Source organism: Solanum tuberosum, unplaced genomic scaffold (genome assembly GCF_000226075.1).
Source record: "Solanum tuberosum cultivar DM 1-3 516 R44 unplaced genomic scaffold, SolTub_3.0 scf00209, whole genome shotgun sequence".
In the NCBI taxonomy this organism is placed as follows: Eukaryota; Viridiplantae; Streptophyta; class Magnoliopsida; order Solanales; family Solanaceae; genus Solanum; species Solanum tuberosum.
In genome coordinates, this window is record NW_006239134.1 from 682,511 (window position 1) to 706,812 (window position 24,302).

Genomic DNA, 24,302 nt, shown 5'->3' on the forward strand with positions numbered 1-24,302 from the left:
GAGTCCGCTGGGGGGGGGGGGTCTTTTTTGTTTCGTTCTGTTTTGATAACTGTGATGTCTTGGTCAACTTTCCCACCATCATAGGTACTGGGTAACTCTTTCCACCAAGGTTTTGATAGATGGAAAGAAATCACTATGTTTTTGCCTCGACTGAGATTTGAACCTGATACCTAATGGTTGTTGACCCACTACGTAGACTATTAGGCCACTCTCCTTGGGTGCAAGGTTATGTGAGAGTCTATCCTTATCTAAAGGTACTTGAACTCTTTAAGCTTTCATTATTTATCAATGAAACCTCATTTCATCCTAGCCTAAATCTTGTAAGCCCTTACATTTGTGAAGAAGTGTTTGCTTCTAGAATTAATAGGGTAGCATTTAGCTGAGATGAATGAAAGCAATTAGTTATGATATTGATTTAGAAAACCCTGGAATTGGCTTTCAGCTGTTGATTATCTGCTTTTAGTTTGTTAATGAAACAATCTACACAAGCTGTCTAACTACTTTATAGATGCTTCAAGTTTATTTAGTGAAAGAGTACCAGTATACAAAATTAGAGGATTTTATGTTTGACTTTTGTCCAAGACTCCAAGTTTCAGAGTCTTACTATTGTGAATATCTTAGTAGGAGGTGGGATTTGATTCTCCAGCATCCCACCATGATGATTTGGAGATAAAAAACTGCATAAGAGCATATTAGCTTGTAGGCTTTAGATATATTTTAATAGATTATAGGTTTGATGGCCTCCATAGTTTCTTGGTTGTTTGTGTTGGTTTTTTTAAAAATGGAGCAACAAAAAGTATTGATTGAAATATTTTCTCAATATTTTTATCAAGCATAATAGGGCTTTAAATACCCAACTTGATAACATAATTTGCAGAAAATATGCATTACAAAAATAAAAAAAGGCTAAATAATCTCAACGACTAAAACAACCTAACAAATATTTAAAATTCAAATTCATCCTAAAGTTAGGTAACCTATAATGCTAAAAATTACTGCAATAACTAAAAGCAAATTCAACACTCCTCCTTTCCTTTAGATACTACAATTTTAAAAAGTTGCTTCTCCTCTTTTTCTGCTTTTGTTGCTTGTGCTTGAGGATTGTTTTTAAGCTTGCACACTTTTGAAACATGGCCGGCTTGGTTGCAATTTCCACATATTGCATCACGTCTCCACTAACAAAAAAATTTCAAGTGTGTTTTTCTTTTACAGTAATTGCAAAGAGGATAATTACCTTTTTCTTTTCTGTTTTATACATAAAAAACACCCTCAGTAACATTATCTTGTCTAAAGGCTCTTCTTTGCTCTTGTGCTTGAAGAGAATTTATTAGTTCTTCAACAGAGATAGTAGAGAGATCTTTAGATTCTTCCAGAGATGAAATTTTAGACTCGAATATCTCTGAAATTGTCACAAGAATTTTTTCTACTACTCTGTCATCTTTGAAATTCTCGTCAAGCAACCAGATTTTATTAACAATCAAAGAAATCTTGTCAGAATACTTTAACAATTTTTTTATCCTCTTGCATCCTAAGAGATTCAAAATCCCTTTCCAAATTCAAAATTTGCATTTGTCCGACTTGGTCACTTCCTTTATATTTTTTCTTTAAAATTTCTCCCAAGCTTCTTTTGCTGTCTCACAACCAATGATTTTAGAAAAATTGAATCCGCAACTGAATTTTGAATTACAGTTTTGACTTTGAATTATTTGGTTTTTTCATCCGAATGAGATTTAATTTGGAAAAGGATAGGATTTGTAGGGAGAGATTGTAAGGGTATATCTTTCGTTACAACTGCCACAGATCATAGCCTTCAAGATATGATTTCATTTTCATTGACCAAATCTGATAGTTTTCACTAGTTGAAATTTTTGGGCATTCAAAGAGAGACTGTTGCTTGCCATTTTTTAGGTTAAAAATTGGTTGAGAAAAACTTGTGCATTGAAAAAACCATGAGTTAAAAATACCTCTTACGGGTTAAAAATGATATGATAGTTCTTTGGAAGAACTTACAGATCTCGTAAGATCATTAAAGCTCTTGATACCACTGTTGGTGTTTTTAATAGCGGGCTAGCAAAATGTATTGATTGAAATATCTCTCAATATTTTTATTAAGCATAATAGGGCTTTAAATAGCCAACTTGATAACATAATTTGCAGAAAATTTGCAAAAAAAATAATTCAAAAAAGGCTAAATAATCTCAACAATTAGAATAACCTAAGAAATATTTAAAATTCAAATTCATCCTAAAGCTAGGTAACTTACTATGCTAAAATATTACTGCAGTAAAAACAAAATCAACAGTTTGGGTAGTATTGAAATTACTCTAGAAAGATGGCAGAACAAAGAATAGAAAATTAGATGGCATCACGTACCAATTAGCCCTTATAGAACCCATCAAATTGTTTTTTTCTTTTTAATGAGTTTATCCAGGTATAAGAAGTTTAGTTCCTCAATTTCGATGTCTTCTGATCTATATTAATTTTCTTGAACCACAACTAAGGTTCCCAGTCATACTAGTTTAAGAGAAAAAATAATCTAATTTGGGGTTGGCATGTTCTAATATCATAATTCCCGTAGAAGTTCATCCATTAGCCCATTGAGCACAACAGATAGCAAATTGTGCTCATGCTTTCATTCACTAAGCATAACAATTAAAGTGGTGGTGAAACACCATTAACTTACTATCCTTCTCTTAGGTGATTGAAACATGCTCGTTGTGAGAAGACAAGAGTTTGAGAGAGAACTCAACCTGATTATTCCCACAAACTATTGGGGTTTAAATAGCTAAGTTTACATGTCCTAAAAAGGAAAGGAAATCAATACAAATCAATACCTAATTAAAATAGGAGTAGATCTAGGAGTAAATAAGCTACCTACTATATTTACACATATGCTATACAATATTCCTAGGATTCTAACATTCATTAATACACACATTCTCTCTCTGTCAAAAAGTGAGTTGTTGAACCTTTATTTGTTATTGTTAGAGTTCCACACCGGTTAAATTAGTTGTATTTTGCTTTGGGTCAATCCTCATCACTTGAGCTAACTTTTGGGGTCGTAACATGCCCAATGTGCATTTTCCTAACGTGATATTAAAGTTAGACCCCTCTCTGATGTTGGGTTACCCAACATTGGGCCACTTTGTTATATTACTACAAGCTTCAAATGATTAGTCAAGGCCATGAGGAAATCTGAAATCTGTAAGTGTATGTGTTGTTGCCTCCTTATAAGTTGTTGTGAAATTCTCACTACTTGAGCTTTTTGTATGTTTTGGTACCAAAATTTTACAATATAATTCATCCATAAACATACAAATTTATAGCATAGAAAAATAAACTAACTAGCAATCAAATTCCTTGATTCAAGGGGATTTGAGATTCAAGGGATGATTTTGTTTGATCTAATATCCTAACCTATTCAATAGCATATCAGATATGATTTTATTAGATCAATTTAAATCCTACAAAATCATATCTGATCACACTTAGATTTTTAAATCAACACTCCCCCTCAAGTTGGCATGTAAATATTTGTCATGCCTAACTTGCTTACAAGAATTTCCTACTTTGGTTTAAACAAGTCTTTTGTGAAAATATCCACAATTTGCTGATTTGGGATGAAAGGCATGCACACATTTTCTTCTAAAATTTTCTCTTTTATGAAGTGTCTATCCACTTCATCATGCTTTGTTCTGTCATGTTGAACTGAATTGCGAGCAATACTTATGGCGGCTTTGTTGTCACAGTACAACTTCATTGATAACACAAACACTATTTTAGTTCTTCCATCATCTTCTTGAGCCAAATCATTTCACAGATCCCATGGGCCATAGATCGATATTCAACTTCAACACTGCTACAGGCTACAACATTCTGCTTTTACTCCTCCAAGTCACGAGATTTCCCCATATTAAAGTACAATATCCTCATGTAGACCTCCTATCAATAGTAGAATCTGCCTAATCTGCATCTGTAAAGCTTTCAATGCCCCTATCTTGACCTTTTTTGCAAAACAATCCTTTCCCTGGTGAGCTTTTCAAATATCTTGGAATCCTGTTGACCGCTTCTTGGTGCTCCTTCTTCAGAGAGTGCATAAATTGACTCACTAAGCTTACAACAAAAGCCATATTAGGTCGAGTGTGTGATAAGTAGATCAACTTCCCCACTAGCCTTTGATATTGACTTTGGTCAACTGAATTTCCCTTGTTTCTGAATTTTATATTCGGATCACTAGGTATTTATTTCTGTGTTGGTATGGTTGTTATTAGCCATGAATGTGGTTGGATTTATTAATGCCTTGTACTCATACTTATGACGGAGCTTTTCTTCTGCAGGTATGAACTCCGATTGTCAGAACTTTATACTCATATTCAGGTACAACCATAGTCAGTGACATGAACCTTTGTTTGACCATGACTCACATTTCAGGTCCTTGTCAATCACTTCTTATTCTTTTGAAACTGGCAAATTTATATTTATATATAAGTAAAGAGTAGTACATGGATTGAACTACAACCATATTTACAAAATCCTATGTCTATAATGAAGTTAGAACGTCAATAATAGATATATGATAATAGACCAAATCTGATTACACCAAAAAACACGGAGTCAAGATATAATTCAACTTGATCTGATATATGCTATTTTCTATGTTCTCAAAACACCTAGAATTTCTTTCCTCCATATAGTCTACCATCTATTGGCTAGTATGATTCTTCATCTGCTTCTGCTTTTGGCCAGTACCCCTATCTCTTCCCAGCTTTGAAGTGTCTGTTTGATCTTTCCTGGCATGGACCAAGATATACCTCTCAAGTTTAGAAACAACCTCCATAATTGTTCTGTAAACTCAGTGCAAAAAGAGTTGGTTTACGGTTTCCGCCTTCTCTGGATAAAATAAATATCTAGGGCATAACGTTATCCCCTCTTCATTAAGTTATCCTGTGAAACCACTGCCTCTTTGGATAAGAGCCAGACGAAACAGACAACCTTATAAGGAATTTGACCCTCCAGATATTCTTCCATGGCCAGTTGATACGCTGTTGGTTGGGGAAATTTCTTTTATGCTTTGCTAACCTTGAATGTGCCTTTCCCACAGCCCTGCGACCATAGCTCATCTTCCCCCTCTTGTGTCCCACTGAGCTGACCAATTATGTTGAGAAACTCTGCCACTCTTACAATTTCCCAATCATTACTCTGTCTCCTGAAGGTGATGTCCCATCCTCTGTGTCCAAATTTCTGCTATGGTACTGTGTTGTTGTATTGCTATGTTGTGCAAGTCTAGAAAGAGGTTTTCTAGGATGCCTGCCTCATGCCATTCCTATTTCCAAAACCTCGTCTTTCCCCCGTTGTTCACTTTGATCTTGGTGTTTCTCTCAAGTTCATTCCATAGAGTTCTGATAGACCTTCATAGGTTCATTCCATATGGTCCAGTAATTTCCTTTGTCATCCACCTATCCTCCTCATATTTTGCTTCTTAGTCTTTCCCTACAAGTGCTACTTGTCCTTTGCATACCTTCAGAGCCACTTCGTTCTAAGGTGCTTTTATAGTTTTTCAAGTTCTTTATTCCCATTTCCCCTTATCTCTTTTATACAATCACCTCCTTCCGTTTAACTAGATTATACCATTTTCTTTCTTAATTTTGCTGCCATAGGAACTTCCTTCCTAGATTATATCATTTTCTTTCTTTATTTTCCTGCCATAGGAACTTCCTTCCTAGATTATATCATTTTCTTTCTTTTATTTTCCTGCCATAGGAACTTCCTTCCTAGATTATATCATTTTTCTTTCTTTATTTCCCTGCCATAGGAACTTCCTTCTGATTCTGTCCAATCTGTTGATAATCCTTGCTAGGGTTGGAAATAGTGACATCATGTAGGTTGGAATGGAAACTATAACAGAGTTGATTAGTGTGACTCTGCCTCCAAGAGACAAGTATTGTCCCTTCCATCCGGCCAATTTCTTCTCACATTTTCCAATCACTGTATTCCAAATCTCGAATGATTTCCGAAAGGCATCCCCAAGTATGTGGTAGGAAGGAATCCCACCTGGCCACCCAGTATTATATTCAGAGCCTCCATGTTAGCTACATCATTTATAGGATACAGAGAACTCTTTCTCCAGTTGATACGAAGCCCCGAAATCCCTTCAAACAAAACCAGGATCACCCTCAGATGCTTGAGTTGATCTTCTTCAGTCCCACAGAAGATGAGTGTATCATCTGCATATTGCAGATGAGTCACTTCTAGGCTTCCACTCTAGCCACATCAAAGAGTAATTCAAATCATCTTCTTCTCCGACTGATTTTCTGGTGAGTTCCGGCGAGATTTCCACTCTCGTTTTCCCCTCGACCCATATCGGAATGTCAGACGTGAACCCGTCATGAGAAAGTGCTACCTATCTCGGAACGCTTCTCCCGTCATTTGAGACTAAAATTCTGGCCCATTTTTTAGATGATTTCAAAGCTGTCTTTTTCCATTGCCAACCACTCCCTACATACCTCGCCAATTTCATGAAACACCTTTTGTGACCATAGGTGTAAAGGGATTCCAACTGCTCTTACCCAAGTTTCCTTGACAAAGCTTCAATTTGATATGTATCCCGACGTAGGGCTCCACCATTCAAGATTGAAATTCCTTTTCTGCCATTCCCGTTGTTTTTTCACCACCTGTTCTCAGTGTTATCAAAGGCAGAAAGCGCAAAAAAGCTCTAAGGTCCATGGGGGCTTTAAGCACAAATAAAGCGTGGGCTTTAATGAAAAAAGGCGCAAAGGGAGAAAAGAATACAAATATATATGTTTAGTCCAAGACTAATAATTATAAACATGAATGACAAATATATGACCAAAGAAATTGAAAAAAATTTATGGTTAAGTGAAATATCAATTATTTAGTTTCACTTCTTCATAAAAGGCTCATTGGCAAGGAAAAGCTTGCCTTAGAACCTTGATGACGACACTGAAACGCACATAAAGCGAGGCGAAGCGCTCAACACGTTTTGAGCGCTTGAGGGCTTGAGCACACTAAAGCGCGCCTTTGACTACACTGGCTAGGCCTCCCCCTTCTGGGCACCTTCTTGCTATTGAATATCATCCACAATATGTATGAATATCAACATCTGTTCTGCCATGAGTCTGTTAGAGAACTCAAAAAGGGAACTTATGTTCATTCATTTCATAGATATTTACCCCGAAGGTACTTTTCCATGAACTTGATGACCATCTTCTCATATCAGCAAAGGGTTGGGTTCTCCTATATGTTTTCGTCTAGACCTCCAATTAGGCACCCTTTCAAAAGCCCATCCTCTTGCTTCCCAGATTTTGCAGAGACTTCAATGATACCTTTCTTGCTCCTTACCTCAGCTTCTTGGAGATTCTTTGATGACCATTTACCGTCTTGTAATGCTTTTGCATAAGGGTAGTTGGCTTCAGTCATTCTTGGGGGACCTGTCCTTACTGTCTCAGAGGACGTTAATGGATTTTTCGATTTTGAAAGCAACGTCACACCAACCCACATTCAAGGCCAGTTCAGGGGTGATCAATACCTTCCTTATTTAAGGAGCGGATGCTCATGTATCTTCCGTGCTCATTTTTCTCTCTCATATAAAAGTGACTGTTATTTTGATCTGTAGATGCTTCCTTTTGAGTGACGTAGATCCACTCCATGGTCTTACTGCTCATCTCAGATCTTCCCATCAACCTGCGACTTCTTTCCACCCAATCGTACCACACCGAGTTGTTGGCTTTCCACCTTGTAATGTTAAAAGACGTGTGCCCTGCATTGAAATATATTCTGTTTTCCCTCATGATCAGTTCTGGAAAGAAAAGAAGAGAGGATGAAGCTAACACAAAAAGTGGTAGCTTGTGTGAGAGGCGAAAGATAGGAAGGATTCCGGCAGGTTACCGCCGGAAAAAGTGGTTTCTTTCTCCTAAGAAGTAGGAGAGAGAGGGTTCTTGGGACCTGTCCCTAGGAGCATAAGTTTTCCTATAACAATTTTTTTTTCACTTCCTTGTGCACTTTGTTAACCTCTAAAATGAGTCATGCAGGCCAAGGATCGTCAAACCCGTAAATACTATGCTACTTACAATACATTGTTGGGGATAAAAGAATTGATGCTAAAGGAAACATCATTACTGAACTCCATACGCTCACAGGTATTGTACTAAGCAAAAGAAACCTGTTGAAGTTTGTTACTGTAGTAACTTTTAGTAAAATAAGTTGTTTAGTTTAAGATGAATTTGAATTTTGAATTTTAGTTAGGTTGTTTGAATTGTTGAGATATTTTAGGTTGTTTGAAATTTCACATTATGCAGATTATGTTTTTTATGTTTGCTATTTAAAGCCCCTCAATGCTTAATTAAACTATTGAAAGCGATTGAAAGTCATTTCAATCCTTTGAGAGACATTTCAATTCAATTCTTTTTGTTGCCCATTTTTAAAAAAACACCAACAGTGATATCAAAGCTTCATTGATCCCACGGGATCTGTGAAATCTTTCAAAGAACTACCATACCATTTTTAACCCGTAAGGGCTACTCTTTTAACCCATCAGGGCTATCCATTTAACCCGTCAGGGCTACTATTTTCAACTCGTGCTTTTTTCAATGCACAGGCTTTTTAAAACCAATTTTTAACCAAAAATAATGGCAAGCAGTAGTCTCTCTTTGAATGCCCCAAAAGTTTTCACAGACGAAAACTATCAAATTTGGTGTGTGAGAATAAAATCATATTTTGAAACCTATGTGATATGTGATGTTGTGAAGGAAGAAAATTTACAACAATATTTTGCAAATCCTACAAATATCCAAATAAAAGCACTTTCAAAAAAACTTCTACACAAGACAATGTCATGGAAGGTGTTTTTGAAGCACAAAATCGAAAATAAGAAAAAGAAAAAAAGAAGAAATTTTGCAAGTTCATAAATACTGAAAAATCCAACATCAACTACCAAAGCAGAAATTGAGGAGGAGCATTTTTTCAATTGCAATAACTAAAGCAAAGGAGGAGTGTTGAAGTTTGCTTTTAGTTACTGTCGTAACTTTTAGTAAAATAAGTTGTTTAGTTTAAGATGTATATGAATTTTGAATTTTAGTTAGGTTGTTTGAACTATTCAGATATTTTAGGTTTTTTTAAATTTCAAATTATGCAGATTATGTTTTTTATGTTGGCTATTTAAAGCCCCTCAATGCTTAATTAAACTATTGAAAGCTATTGAAAGTCATTTCAATCCATTGCGAGATATGTCAATCATTCTTTTTGCGGCCCCATTTTTTAAAAAACACCAACAAAACCTATATCCTTTTGGTGTATATAATACTATTATGTTTTTTCTGTTTAAGCTAATGCTACTGATATGGTGGGAACCCCGCATAAAAAATGTAGAGAATCTTACTAAAAGGTCATGATTCTTCAGAGAGTGTAGAGATATCAATTATCAACACTTGTAGGGATATCAAAAAGTTCTTCAAGAGTATACCAAAAAAAAATAGCTGATCTGTTTGAAAGCACTTTCCACCGCTTTCAAAATCTCTTCCTTTTCTCTTTCCGAATTGTCCATGTTAAGGGCGCTATTCCCCCTTCTATCGTCTTTCTTCTGAATTTCCATGCAGGAATAATTCTCTTATTGTCAATGGTGTCACCCATTCCAACCGTAGATATTCTTAACATCTTACATCATAAACTGTATGCGACCAAGAAACAAAGTTGTAAATGGTTGGCATCCACTCTGCGTGCTTGCGCATGAAACACCAATTGAGGTGGATATCTTTCTTCTCCTCAAGATCTCCTGTTAAATGGTTCCCCATTCTGCTGTCCAAGTAAAGATTGAAATTTTCCTTGATGCCCTCTGGATCCGTGTTGGGTATGCAGAAACTCTCTTCTGAGTCTTCTCCCTTTTCAACAGTCACTATAGAAAGACTTAAACACTGAATACATGATCGTTCTTCTCTTTCCATGACTGACATTCATTTTATATGATATTTCCCAACAAACTATTCAGCTCTTTCATATCTCAGTATGGCATGTTTGTTTCTTCAGAAGTCAAATCCTTTAGTATTCTTTCTTCTTTATTCCTTGCAATCTCGGCCACTTCTGCTTTCTTCTTGCTCAATATAGTGTATGTTGTCAGGGAGGCATCATTGTAGAGCATTTCCCATCACCTTTCTTGCCAAAATCTTTTTGTAGGGCCCCTTATATGCTATTTCATAATGTCTCTCCATAAAGATATCCCATGTGGCTTCATATTGTGGTAGGTTCTCCATCTTTCCATTTCTTCCCATACTTGTCTGCAAGGATCTTTCTCCACAATGCTTGCTCTTTCATCCTGTGTCTCTGTGTTAAGGTCCCTAATTTTTTATTGAGCCACTGGATGATTAACAGGAAAATCAGGCCCAACACACAGGTCTAATACCTTGTTATTTTGTTCCTTGACTTGCCTATGATTGCTGATTTTGCAATTCATTAAGGGGAATTACAGACCTTGGAACTTTTTTGAGAAAGTTCCTAATATCTGTAATTTGATGGAGGTCCAACCTGTTTTATTGATAAATGTCAACTTTCTTAAAGGGTTGCGATAAGCAAGAGTTCTAACAAACAGGAAAAAACAAGAGTCCTGATTCACTCCATAGAGGGCCGCGATGAGCAAGAGTTCTAATTTTTTTTTTTTTTTTGGTGAAGAAACTCCCAGTATTATCAAGAACGGAATCTTGATAGAACCACTCTAATACCATTTGATAAAAATCGAGTTACTTGAAGAAAAACAAGAAAATTATGCAGAAGTTAAATACAAAGATTACAGACATGGAATTAAGATAACCGCAATTAGAGAATAGAATCTCCAAACTTCGAAATGAAGTGCTAAGAACCCTAATTAATTGTAGTAGACCTAATTTGCGAAATAAGACTAATCCTTTTTACTAGTAAATTCAATTCAACAACTTAGATGCAAGTGATTTAGACTCCTAATTGAATAATTAAAGACAATGATTAGTATAAGACTAATAACCTTATCTAATTATTAGCTCAAATAAGAACCATAGATATCAACCACATGATTTGTCTTATCTCTTAAAGAAATCTTTCTTGTAAGGTTATAAGATAAATCCCAAGTAGCCAATGCACGAAGGTTTAAAGAAAAGAACTCTCAATAATATTGATAATAATGTTGTTTACTCAAAGAACAAAATCCACAGCTATATATAGGGAGATGTCGAACACTTCATCGCAAATAGCATGGGATTCTAATCCTTTTTTTATGAAAATAACTAATAGTAAATCCTAACTAGAAAACTTTAAACTAGGAAAACAAGTAAAAATTAATGTCACACTTTCTGCCAAACAATCAAACAAAAAAAATAAAGGAAAGAATGCCTTTGTTTTGCTCCAAAAACACAAGCCCAATTTAGGATGTTTTGGGCGTGAATTTCAGCCTATTTTAGGCTTGATTTGCAGCACCCTTTGACTCCATGTGGGCTTGATTTTCATCTCCCTTTGAGCTCCATGTGACACCAATTTTCCTCTGGGATTTTGACATGGACCATGAAATGTGTTACACTTAGTCCACTCTTCTCCACAATTTTTGGACTCATGCTTGGGCTCTTCTTCCACGATAAGCATCTTCCTGAAAGTCCTAGCACGGTGCTCGGAATGCCAATGAAGTTGAGAACTTCATCTTCGACATCGATCAGTACGTTAAGGCCGTGGGGAGCTAGAAGAAGCAAAGAAGGTAGCAACTGCTGCCATGTATTTGCGAGGGGATACCAAGCTTTGGTGGTGAGTGAAGTATGAAGCCATTAGGGCTGGTGAAGACACTCTGGAGACATGAGAGGACTTATGTAGTACAATGCATGAAGATGACTCTGGGAGCTACACCAAATGAAGTCAATAAGGGATTATGTGCATGAGTTTTCTGCTCTCATGGAAGGGACGAAGCCTTTTGCTCACTTGGAGCTGCAGCAGTGAAGGGTGGATAATTTTGTCAAGGCAATGCAAACTGTTGAGTGCCTTGCGGATTATTAGGTGGAATCCTGGAGGGACAATCAGTTACAACCTTCAAAACTACACTGGGGACCAACCTAGCCGGGGTGGTCTTAATAGAGGTGGGGGAGATCAGGTGCAAATAACTCTTAAGACTCTCCTCAGGCAGCAATAGTGTTGCATCCACAAAGGGCCCTTCATGCAGAGAAGTGGGTGTTTTACATGCTGTGGTCTGCACATGGCTACTCATTGTACCTAATAGCGGAAATTGAACTCCCAACAAAACCAGGAAGAGGAGGCAAATGAGTAGGTACCAATTGATGTCTTTTCCCATACATTTTATTCTATATCTCCCACTAAGGTTGTATGTGTTACTTGGACAACTCTATATGAGGCATGTATTACTCAAGATAATATGAAGAAAAGGAAAATCCAACTCCCAAACAGATGCTATATGTGCAAAAAGGAGGCTGAAACTACTGGACATGTCCTTCTTCACTGTGAAGTCGCCTCAGAAAATATGGAACATGTTTTTTTTCTATTTTATCTTCATAGGACCACACCCCTCTCTGTTAAGGATGCTTATGAGAGGCGGGATCATCGAATAAGGGGGCTGATCTGGACAGCAACTCAGCAATATCTGCTCTGGCTTGTGAGACCTCCTCACATAGTACTGTCAAGTCTGCAAATGCGTCTTCCTTGGCCCTCTCATTGCCCTAATTTCCAACCCCATGATACGGGCAGTTTGTCAGGTTGTTTTTGATGAGCAATGATCTTATATTCTAACATCTAGTGGTTTCCAACAGTTAAGCATACTTTCCGTTTACTAAATTTGCAAACAACTGAAGTGATATCAATTATTGATCATACTAAGCCAAGTAAAGCCAACATATTCCTATGCAGATTTATTAAACCAGGGTTACTGCCTTGAGTTCTTGATAATTAATCGACCAAAACCTAACTCACTCTTCCGAATTGAATTTGAGCAATGGTGTGATCAACCTCTGCAACCATTAATCTCTATGAGAGAATTACAAATTAATTATTCATCAAAAACCTTCTAACCGTGTATACCGATTTATGTATCTTAAGAACTTCCCATCATACAGGTTAACAACCCTAGCAAGAGGTTTAGCTGCTCATAATTGGAGTACAAACAAACTTAATAACTGAAAGCATAGTACATATGAAGAATTAGATTGAAGTAAACTGAAAGATTGAATTAGAAAAGCGTAGCAAAGTATCCACAAACTCAAAAATCGCAAAAACTCCTATGACATACAACATTCTGTTCTAAAAACCTAAGGAAAATATTAATAGACAATAAATAATGAGTCCTATCAGAACTGGGAAAGGCTTTTGACGCTGCTTCAAACAGACCGCAACCCTCAATGACAGTTTGTCAATTGTTCGTAGTCAACCGTTAGTGAAAAGTCAACTTCAGCTGTCTGCTCCACGGGAGAAATCACGGCCCCTCATTTGTTTCCACAGGCCATCCTGTTCATCATCAACAGGATCCTCTGCATATTCAAGTCTCCGATTCTTCTACTTATAGGATCTCCTATGGATTGTCGATCTATTTTATGGTCTGAATTTTACACTTTCCTTAAAGTTTTAGTCTGCAGGTTTTTTTTTTGGATATTTATGATGACTTTGATGGTCCGTCATTTCCTTCTATGGACCGTGGTTGAATTCGTCCTTGTCTGCAGGATTTTGGCCTTATCACGGCACCAATGAAGGTCCGTCAATGCCATTGATGGACCGTGGACTAATCCGTCTGTAACTTCACATTTCTTGCCATTTTAGTTGTTTACCTGAAACACTGACAAAAATCCATCATTTCATACAAAATGTGCTTAAGGCTTGCATAAATTCCTTATCAAAAAGTATTAAATGTGCCGTAATTTCCCAGCACATCAATTATCAACAGGTTGGATTAAATTAGAAGGAAATTTCTATGGCAAGAAAATAAAAAAAGGAAGGGATATAATTTGGTTAAGTGGGAAAGAGTGACAGTTGGGAAGAGAGAGGGGTATTAGGATTCAAGAATCTGAAAATACGGAGTAAGGCTCTCAAAATGAATGGTTTTGGAAATATAGCCATGAAAATTAGTCTCTATGCAAGGATGTCATCTGTGCAAAGTATGAAGAGAAAGGTAATTGGATGACCAAGGAGATAAGCACACCTTATTGAGGTCTATCAGAACTGTGGAATGAATTCAAGGCCAACAGTAAGATCAAAGGGATTATTGGGAACAAAACTGATTTTGGAAGGATGACTGCCACGAGTCAGGCAAACTGGGAGCTCTTTTCCCAGACATACACTCCTTAACTTTTCATCAGCAGAAGACTATTGCAGAGCTCGGACTCCTCAAGGATGGGGTCTTATCTTCAGTAGGTGTAGGAATGGCAATGGGGCGGGGCGAGGTGGGTTTAAGGCTATGTGGGGTGGTTGGGGTTTAAGGTTATGTGGGGCGGGTTGAAGTGGGTTTTTAGAAACTAATGCGGGGCGGTTTGCGGGTCTATGCGATTTTATGCGGGTTCAATCTTAATTTTACCTTTTTACATGTTATAACAGTTGTAGAGCATTATCTATTAAGATATTTCTTTAAAGTTACTAAATTGTTCAAGATAGTAAATGAAAATGGTTCAATCAAAACTAATACAATTTCTTACATGCTTCCAATTGACCTATAAAACATAAAATTTTAAGTCATTATCTATTAAATTAATATAACTTAATAAAAGAATAAATTTGTTTTTATGAATTTTTTTTTAGTATCAAACTTACCTAGAAAAGGAAACTATTAAACAATTTATGCGGGGCGGGTTTATGCAGGGCGGGTTGAAAATGAAAAGAATTGTTATGCGGGGCGGCTTAAATTTTTTGCGGGTTAAGCTCAACCCGCCCCGCCCCGCCTCCGCCCCGCACCGTCTCATTGGAATCCCTAAGAAGGTAGTTTAATGATTGGGAGATTCAAAGAGTGACAGACTTTTTCAGCAATCATAGATCACTTCAATGACTTGGAGGCTGGAAAAGATACTTTATGGTGGAAATGGAGAAAGAACCTTTTCAAGGTGAGTAATGCTTACAACTGGATGAATCCCTCCACTCAGAGTTCAAACAATTGGCCATGGAAAGGTATCTGGCAAACCAAAATACCACACAAAGTGGGCTGTTTTGTCTGGTTGTTAGCTAATGAAGCAGTACTGACTCAAGATAATTTGATGACGAGAGGGATACCATTATGTCCTAGATGTTTCTTTTATGGTGAGACTGCTGAGACAGTTAACTATTTATTTCTTCACTGTAAAATCACGGGACAGCTGAGGAGGATATTCTTAAATCTCAAGGGAATATGCATATCTTGCACTTAGCCAGGCACGATTACTGAAGCAAACCAGAGCTGGGACGAAGAAGGTATGCATGCAAAAAACCGTGATAGATGGAGGATAGTCCTGCTAACATTTGGTGGACAATTTAGAAGGATAGGAACTCTAGAATCTAGATGTTTGATGGCATAGAGAATAGTATGTGGAAGGTCGAGCTAAATAATCTTTCGATACTATGTTTTTGGTGTAATCAGTTATACTCAAATGATACGATCTCTAATTGATGTTTTAGACTCATTTTAGGAAAAAGATAGTAGGATTTTAAAGTAAATCTTGTAAATATGGTTTCAGTACAACCTATGTACTGTTTTTCTAAGAATGAGATACATACACAGTTACTAGGTTCAATAAATTATAGAAAGGTTTTGGGACAGAACAAAAAGGAAAGGGTACCACATTAATTGGGACAAAGGGAGTCACATGCTAAGCATAGCTAGCAATGTAATCCTATACCCCGGAAAGCATATAAGCCCTAGTATCCGCATGTACGCTCGTTAGTGTAAAACAAGTCAATTTGGAAAGAGTTCCCTCATTGAGGTCAAATCCTTAACTTTTCCCGGTCCGAGCTAGCCTTAACCTTTGTGAACCACCTTTGTCGCTCTCAATCTACCAAACGAACTTGAGTAGCCTGGAGTGCAGATTAAGGGAGCACCTGGTGTGCTTCTCTATGAAAGATTCACCGGGCGATAGTCCAATTGAGTATAGTGTGTGCCACCTGTTTGCCGATGGATAAGCGAACCGTACCAAGCCTGCCACTTCCATTCAAAACAAAGTAGTCTTTCCTTGGTAAATAGTGTCTTGAAGTGAAGCCGAGGCATTATTGAAGGAAAGAAGTGGCAGGTCAGTCAATTGCATAAGGTAGGAGATGCAAGACCTGTCTTGACCGCAAGTGTATTTGCTATTCGATTCCGTCCTAAATCCCACCAATTCTGCCTATCCAAAATAATACTCAATGAGGTCAAACAATGTCACTAGAATCGTTCCATAATTCTAGACTAGGTGTAAGTCAACTCCAACCAGCATGGACAAACCTCGAAACAAGATTCACAATCGGGTTATCCATATTCTAAGGATTTCTAATCTATGGTTAGATTCTTATTTCAAGTCCATTTGCTTGCTCAAAACCTCACTTTAGTGATTCTCTGGTTTATGTCTCAAATCCTTAATTTTACCCAACTAATTCCATGTTTAGATGATAGATCTTTGGTTAGTTTCATGAAATAGACTTAATTCCAAGTTGGAGTCACTTACACCAAGCTTGTAGATGAAGATCTAGGTCAAAACCCTTCAGGTATCAAATGGTAAAGAATGAAATAAAATATCAAACCCGGGCTATATCTGCAGTACCTCACTTGGGCAATGCTGGATGCACTTGGGTAAGCAATCTACCAATTTTCAGCTATTAAATTGGCCAAGTGTTGGCCGTACTTCCTAAGTGCTGGCTGCACTTGGCTCTGTTTCAGTTGTTAAAATTTTAGCATCTTGTCCGATGATGCAGAAACTCGCCCCAGTCTTTTGAGTCCCAAAACAAGCATCCCAACATGTCCTAAAACATCATATGCACCTAAGGGAAGTATCAAACCATTAACCAAAGCGCTAAAACATCATATGCACCTAAGGGAAGTATCGAACCATTAACCAAAGCGCAAAACTCAAAACTAAAGGTTGGGATACTAAATCTCCCAACATGATGACCATTCAGTGAGGAATTACTTCACTGTTTAGCATGCAATTACTTCATCAGAATCTGCCAGTCGCCGATGCTATGAGTATGACCATGCAACGCACCAACCCGCATGCAATTACTCTGGATTTTGCTTTTTTTCTTCATTTCAGTTCAAATTTTTTTCCTTTTCGCTCATGACTTCCTACACATTAAAATCCTCAAATTTAACATCAATAGGTCATTTTTCACTAATGAAAGCACTTAAAACACACCAAAGTATGAGGTGAAATGCATCAAATTATATGTCAAATGACCTATTGATCTTATTATCGATCAGTGAGCGAGGTGTATTTGGTTGTTTGTTCTCTTGAAGAGTGGAAAGACTTTTGCTGCTTTTCTGAGTTCCTCTTCTTTTGTGTAACTGTACTGATTTAACACAGATTAAATTTAAAAGAATACTTTGTAATCTATCTCATACACTTTGTAGTTCTCTGATAGTTTTCTTGGGTTTCTACCATGTAAATGTACATTGATTTCTTGTTGATATCCAAACTTTGTTTGAATCTTCCTCCCTTTGTGTTCTGATCCATCCTATTTTTTCTGTAGACAGTGTTGATTTCTTCTATCTTGTCATTTTTTGTCTCTCTTTGTATAGTTCAAAGATGCTCTTACTAGCCCTGCTGGTCGAAAGAAACTAATTGATTCCATGGAAGGAATTCTGCACGGGACTCAACAGGTATCCATGCTCCTCATTCTTGAAATGCATCTCTACTAATATACAAGGGAGAGTGAAGCAGTTTCTTGGTCGTCCTGCTTGGGATAAATTTGAAATTTTAATATGTATTATTAAATGGAACAGAAAATTGGTGCATGGAAAGATGCACACTGTGGTTGAAAAGCTGGATGTTCTGATGATTTAACAAAACCATGTCATGTCTTTTAGTTTTATATCTTATATTTCAGATATTTATTAACATCTGAAATAACCCATTGATTCATTATTTAAGACAAATTAATCTAACATCTTTTAACCTGAGCTACTTTTGGGAAATTGGGCCACAATGTAACTAAGAGTAAGAACAAAAATGATTTAAAGTGAAGATACATTCAATAGAAACTCCCAAAAGAAAACAACTTTTCTTATTTTAGTACCAGAAAATAATTATCTTATAGTAGTTTTAATTCAGTCCTAGGATTCACTCAGTCTTTGCCAATATTATTAGTTTGCTACTTTTTTCAAATGTCAGTTTGTCATGGTTACTCTAATAAGCTTTTTCTCCAATTCTTTTGAATGAGTGAGGAACTCTTAAAAACAGGAAAATAAATCTTATAATAGTTCTAATCCAGTCCTAGGCGCTTAGTCTTTGCCAAGGTTTTTATATTACTACCTTTTAGCAAATGTCAGTTTGTCATGGTTACTCTTATAAGCTTTTTCTCCAATTTATTTGATTGAGTGAGAATTTTTTTTTAAATAAAAAGGATAAAGAGATCAGTTTAACTGATATCCGTCAGTGTCTTAAAAGGATTGAGTGCAAGGGGGGATATTTTTTTCTAATAAGGGGTAAGGTGTAAGCCTCGAGGCGCTGGACATAAGCCTCAAGGCACTGGGCGTAAGCCCCAGGAGACTTAATTTTTAATAGTTTATAAATTAATGTCATAGAAATAAATATAAAAAAGATGGAAAATGTATATAGAACTCTTCATCTAAAGATGCTAATGAGAATAATCAATTTATGAAAAAACTAATTAGAACATGATCCATCAAAAAAGTCTAACCAGACTTGGAAAGAAAGTTAAAGTAGAAATTCATAAACTAACTTGAAAGAGCAAAAGAACTTGAAAAGAAAGAAAAAGTGAGAAAGAAACCTAATCAAAAGCGTTGAACCAGAGCAAGTGATGAAAGATGAAGTTTTTTGCTTTTAAATTGCAAAAATAGTCATTTTCCCCTTTACCTGACAAAAGATGAAGAGAGAGAATAAAAATTAGGACTAAAAATAAAAAATAAAAAATTGACTTTCAAGTTTTTTAATTTTTTAGAATTTTATAACAAGCCGACTTTTGTGGTTTTGGTATTAAATTAAAGACTTGTTTAGCAATTCTAGTAATCTGGAGAGGCTTTCTAGACTTGCTCCCCAAAACAAAAACTCGCCCAGTGACTAGGCGTCCGCCCAAAACAATTGGGCTTACACCTCCCAATATTTTTTTACCCCCGGGTCTCCCCAGTGCATTCCTGATTCTCCCCAAAAACTCCTTTTAAAACACTTATGTACATCTGCGGTGTAATGATTTTTTACAGTCAGGTTACTTTTATCTATTGTCAGAAGCTACTTTATTTCAAGATTATGAACTACTGGTGTTAAATAAATTTTACTTCTTCTGTTACAAGTTGAACTCTAAATATATTTATGTCCGCCTCTTTTCTATTTGTGTTTGTTAAGATAAATAATTTCCTCTTCCTTTTCCTTTTCTCACCAGTCTATTCGGGTAGCACTGAAAAAAGAGTTAGATCTTATTTTTATTTGTTTTTCTTTAGTTTGAAACAAATGGCTTTGACACTTTGTAGTGCTATTATATCTGGAGGAAATAGTATGTGTAATAGTTTCATAAAATTTCTCTTATCGTGACACCCTCAATTTCAAGTTCTAAAATCTGAATTGATCAAAAAATGATATATCATATTACACCAAATTTCAGTACTGTTGTACATCACATAGTATTGTGAAACATCATTTATCTCTATTCTGACAAATGGTAGAGGAGATGCTCTTTTGTATTATACGAAGTGATGGTAGATCGCAAATAAAAATTTGTTTGCAAGATCTAGAATAAGCTCTGCTTACGCTTTCACAAAGTATAGCCAGTTCCTAACTTGGAAAAAGTAGAAGAGGTGCTGTAGATTAACAACTGACGGAAAAATAACATAATCATTGTGAATTGGCTGAACACTTAGATACAGAGAATTCATATATTAGTTGAAATTGATATTGATTACTAAATCTGATGCGGAAAAAAAAAAAGAAAAAACAAGCGAGATTACTTCGTAATGGATTGATTATTATCAATGTAGAAGAGAGGCTCCTTATACTGTCATTTTAATTATGTAATATGCTAGGTTATTATTCTTTATGCCTATTTAGTGACTATTTTATAAGAAAACACACAATTTCTTGTGTTATCTTATATCATATCATATATATAAAAGAGAACCCTAGGCCCGCCTACGTGGCGCCACCACAAACTAGGATTTCCTTTTAATTTATTTATTTCCAAAACTAGTCTTCCCTTTCATGAAAAGTTGTGACTTTTATGAAAAGTTGCGACTTCAAAGAAGAGTTGCGACTTTTATGAAAAGTTGTGACTTTTATGAAAGGTTGTGACCTTTCCGAAGGATTGCAACTTTTCCAAATAGTTGTTACCTTTCAGATAAGGCACAACAAACATTTGTTCACACTACTCTTTGTTGTCTATAAATAGAGGGATTTCCTTTCATTTTAAAATAACGAAAATTTTGAACTTCTTATTCTACTTCCCACAAACTAGGATTCCCTTTAATTTATTTATTTCCAAAACTAGTCTTCCCTTTCATGAAAAGTTGTGACTTTTTATGAAAAGTTGCGACTTCAAAGAAGAGTTGCGACTTTTATGAAAAGTTGTGACTTTTATGAAAGGTTGTGACCTTTCCGAAGGATTGCAACTTTTCCAAATAGTTGTTACCTTTCCGATAAGGCACAATAAACGATTTGGTTCACACTACCCTTTGTTGTTTGTAAATAGAGGGATTTCCTTTTCATTTTAAAACAACGAAAATTCTGAGCTTATTTTTCTGCTTTTTCTTCTTTAAATATTCGTGTACTTTGCTCCTGTTGAGTTGCTCACTAACACCATTGCTTATGTTACATATCCTGGTATTTTTTTACAATCATAAATTTATGCTTATGTTATTAAGGATAAATGATAAGATGTTATAATTTTCATTTTCCTTTACATTATTAATGTTCGTTACTACGTAATCTTGTATGTAAAATAATATAGTGTTTAGTTTTAATGACGGATAGGTTTTAAGTATTATTTTATAAATTTCGTGATATTAAATTCCCGCGTTTACTAGTGTTAATATAATACTCCTTCCGTTCCCATTTGGTTGTCTTAGTTTAACCAGACATAGAGTTTAAGAAATTAAAAAAGACTTGAATCTTGTGGTTGTTGACTAAAGATATACAATGTACCAAAATGCACTTTAAATTTGTGGTCTTCAACATGCAATGTGGAATGTTGAAATTAAGGAGTTGCCAAATTAGGAAAGAGACATTCTTTTTTAAATGAAGGAAAAAGGAAAGTAAGACAAGCAAATTTAAAGAAAAGGAGTATTCTACAGTATCTTTCCTACTCAAATTCAATAAATCTTGACATATTGAGAACCTTAGACATATATGATGTGATTTCTTCTTTTTTACTTCCTACTTACCCCATCACTTAAGGCAAAGAAACTTGAATTTGCAACTCTAGACTGTAAAGTCAAGTTGAGTATGCTGGATTGACTTTTTATTTCCCTTTTGTCACCATGAGACAGAACTAGCTTTAGATGATAGTGCTATTGTAAATCCATTAGTAGAATTGAATGATACCCTTTTTTTTTTGGAATAATGGCTGTATATTCAATGTTTAGAGGAGAGTTTAATACTTAGAACTCTATACCAATACCTCAAAGAAAGAGCAGCGTGTATGACTTTTCTTGAACAGTTGAAAATTCATTTTTTCAGAGCATTTAATCAATTCCTGTATGTGAGAAAAAAGCTTTTTCAGAACAATGAGAAGTTCATAATAACCAGAAATTTAGTGTATAGAGGGACTAAAATCAATACACAGACTCTGATCCTTTAGATAGATACAAGAAGTTTAGGAATATGCTTTCGTTATAACTCATCAAAAAATTGACTTGGAGGAGGGGGCGGTGTCATGTGAATTGGTGATGGTGATTATTAATAGGCACGGTTTTTTCTTTTTTTTTTGGGGGGAGGGGGAGGGGTTGTTAACTGGATAGGATTATCATACCAATATGGAAAAATTCTAGAGTAGTGGGAGTATTGCTCCTAATTTGTTCGCCAGATGTGTCCAACACATGAAATGTTATAGCCCGAGATATATCTAGCAAAAGTAGTTCTAGAATGTCTGTCCAAACACATTGTTGGCAAACATCGGAGGAACTATCAAAATTCTAAGTCTATCTAAACATTACCTCTTTGCACCCTCTTTTGCCAGTAGATGCCTACTTGATTTTTCTCCCTGTATGTGACTGACTGTTGGATTATCCTGTGACTGCATCTATGACCTGCATTCGGAGATTGACGGACAGTAAGTCAGATGTCCATTTTGTAGCATGTTGATTACCTCTGATGAATCTGAGGCTATTTCAATGGGAGTAGGATTATGTTGTAAAGCAATCTTTAATCCCTGCATGATAGTAGTTAATTCAGTGGGAGTGTAAGTGACATTGGGGGTACCTTTCATGAAACCAATAATGCCTTTAAAAGGAAAGATTGAAGATCTCCTTGATGGCTCTTGCATTGCCTATTTTCCTTTTGGCAAGTTGTGTAGAGGAGTGCTGGATCTTCTCTGTGTCATATTCCATTTTTTCACTGACAGTTATATTTCTGCCATTTATATTTGCTCTTGCCTATTGCCTACGCTTTTCTCTCATCCGAAACAAATTTCAGTATAAGCATTAAAAGATCAAAATATTTCTTAGTGGCGCTTGTATGGTCTGTAATATGAACACTTACTAGTGAGCTGCATATCCCAGAAGCTGGAAAAGGTGCAAATTGCTCTACAGTCGGAGCAGAAAGCTCATGAAGCTCTCAAGGGGCAATATGCAGCTGCAGTTTCAGAGCAAAGGCATTACAATTCTATCTTAGAGGCTTTCCAGGTATGGTCCCTATTAATATGATCTGAAGAAAGCATAATACATTTAGAAGCTATATTTGAAAATGAATCGTAAAATCTTTTTATTTCACTTTAATTTTTAGTGAAGATGTTGCACTTTGATAATGCATCCATCTAAACTTTGACTCATTGAGGGGAGCATTTATTTTGCACCTTTTGAATACATCCTGCTAAAGTTTGACTCATTGAGGGACACAACGTATAAAAAGAGTAGCATGTGGACTCTGCAGCTTTGCATCTCTATAGAAGCAGGCTTTGTTGGATATGGACAGGTTTAGTGTGGCTTTTAAAGAAAACTAGTCTAACCTTCAAATTCACATTTGTGCAAGCTAAGTATGTGTTGTAATCACTATGACTCCTCTTATCATAATTACTCAAGGAAACTTGTGGCGCAGGTACTTTAGAAGAACTTAACCCATCAAGAACCTTGGGTTTCTTTAGGGGTGGGGTTTGTGGGAGGGGGTGTTGGTGTTGGTGGGGGTATTCTTTCAGATTTTTAGGGAAGGACATCTAATTTTGTTCGAATTGTAGGAATCATGATGCTGTGAGACAAGAAATTTATCTAAAAAAGAACATCTCACATTAAGTTTTTATGTTCTTTTTATCACAGTTACGCAGTTAAAGAGCCTTTTCTTGTTCAACAGTTATATGAATGTGAATTTTTAGTTCAGAATTACTACCACATCGTTTTGTCAGCAGCAAATGAGTAGTTCCTAATGTTATGCTTCTATTATTTCCAGGTGGAATGTGCTAGGAATGAAAGAATTCGCATGCAGACTTCACAAGAACATTTAACAAGTTGATTAAATTTATATATACTAGTTTGTTCAAGTCATGCACAATGTAGATTCTGAAAAATAATGTTAGTAATTATTGAAGTAAATTTTTAATTATACATGAAGGTACAAATATAGTTAATTCCTTATATCATATTCGTGGTGCATATCATTTTCATTTATTTCTATTGATCTGTCAAGACTTGAACGATTCTTGTTGAGTTATTATCAGTATTGATATTTCTCTTGAAAGTGCATAATAAAATTGGAGCTATGTAACAAGATTTCATGTCAAGGTAGATTTAATCCAATATTGGAGATTATTTGAGTCTATGCTAAAGATTATTTATCGTTATTGCTGAACATAAATGTACAAGAAATTGTTTTCAGATGAATTTAAAAAGCATATTATTTATTTTTGGTGGTACACATTATGTTGACCCATTATAATTTCTATATATGTGACCTATATGATTCTCAAACTCAAATCCTCGGTAGATCATGTTTTAGAGTCTGTTTGACATTATTGCTATAATTAGTTTACTATTGCAA

General features: G+C 35.9%; 1 protein-coding gene across 3 annotated transcripts in view; it reads left to right on the forward strand.

Moving 5' to 3' along the window:
• LOC102596920 (coiled-coil domain-containing protein 93) overlaps positions 1 to 23,938 on the forward strand; it is a 33,452-nt gene extending 9,514 nt beyond the window's left edge. Inside the window, exons 5-9 of one of the 3 annotated variants that reach the window (XM_006355857.2) lie at positions 4,338 to 4,377; positions 8,049 to 8,156; positions 17,690 to 17,770; positions 22,835 to 22,957; positions 23,715 to 23,932. In XM_006355857.2, coding sequence (XP_006355919.1) covers positions 4,338 to 4,377; positions 8,049 to 8,156; positions 17,690 to 17,770; positions 22,835 to 22,957; positions 23,715 to 23,777 — 415 coding nt within the window. In that variant the 3' untranslated portion in view covers positions 23,778 to 23,932. Of the gene's footprint in view, positions 1 to 4,337; positions 4,378 to 8,048; positions 8,157 to 17,689; positions 17,771 to 22,834; positions 22,958 to 23,714 lie in introns of all 3 variants that reach the window. The other 2 variants (XM_015312571.1, XM_006355858.2) reach the window with 2 other exon arrangements.
• The last annotated feature ends 364 nt before the right edge of the window (positions 23,939 to 24,302 follow it).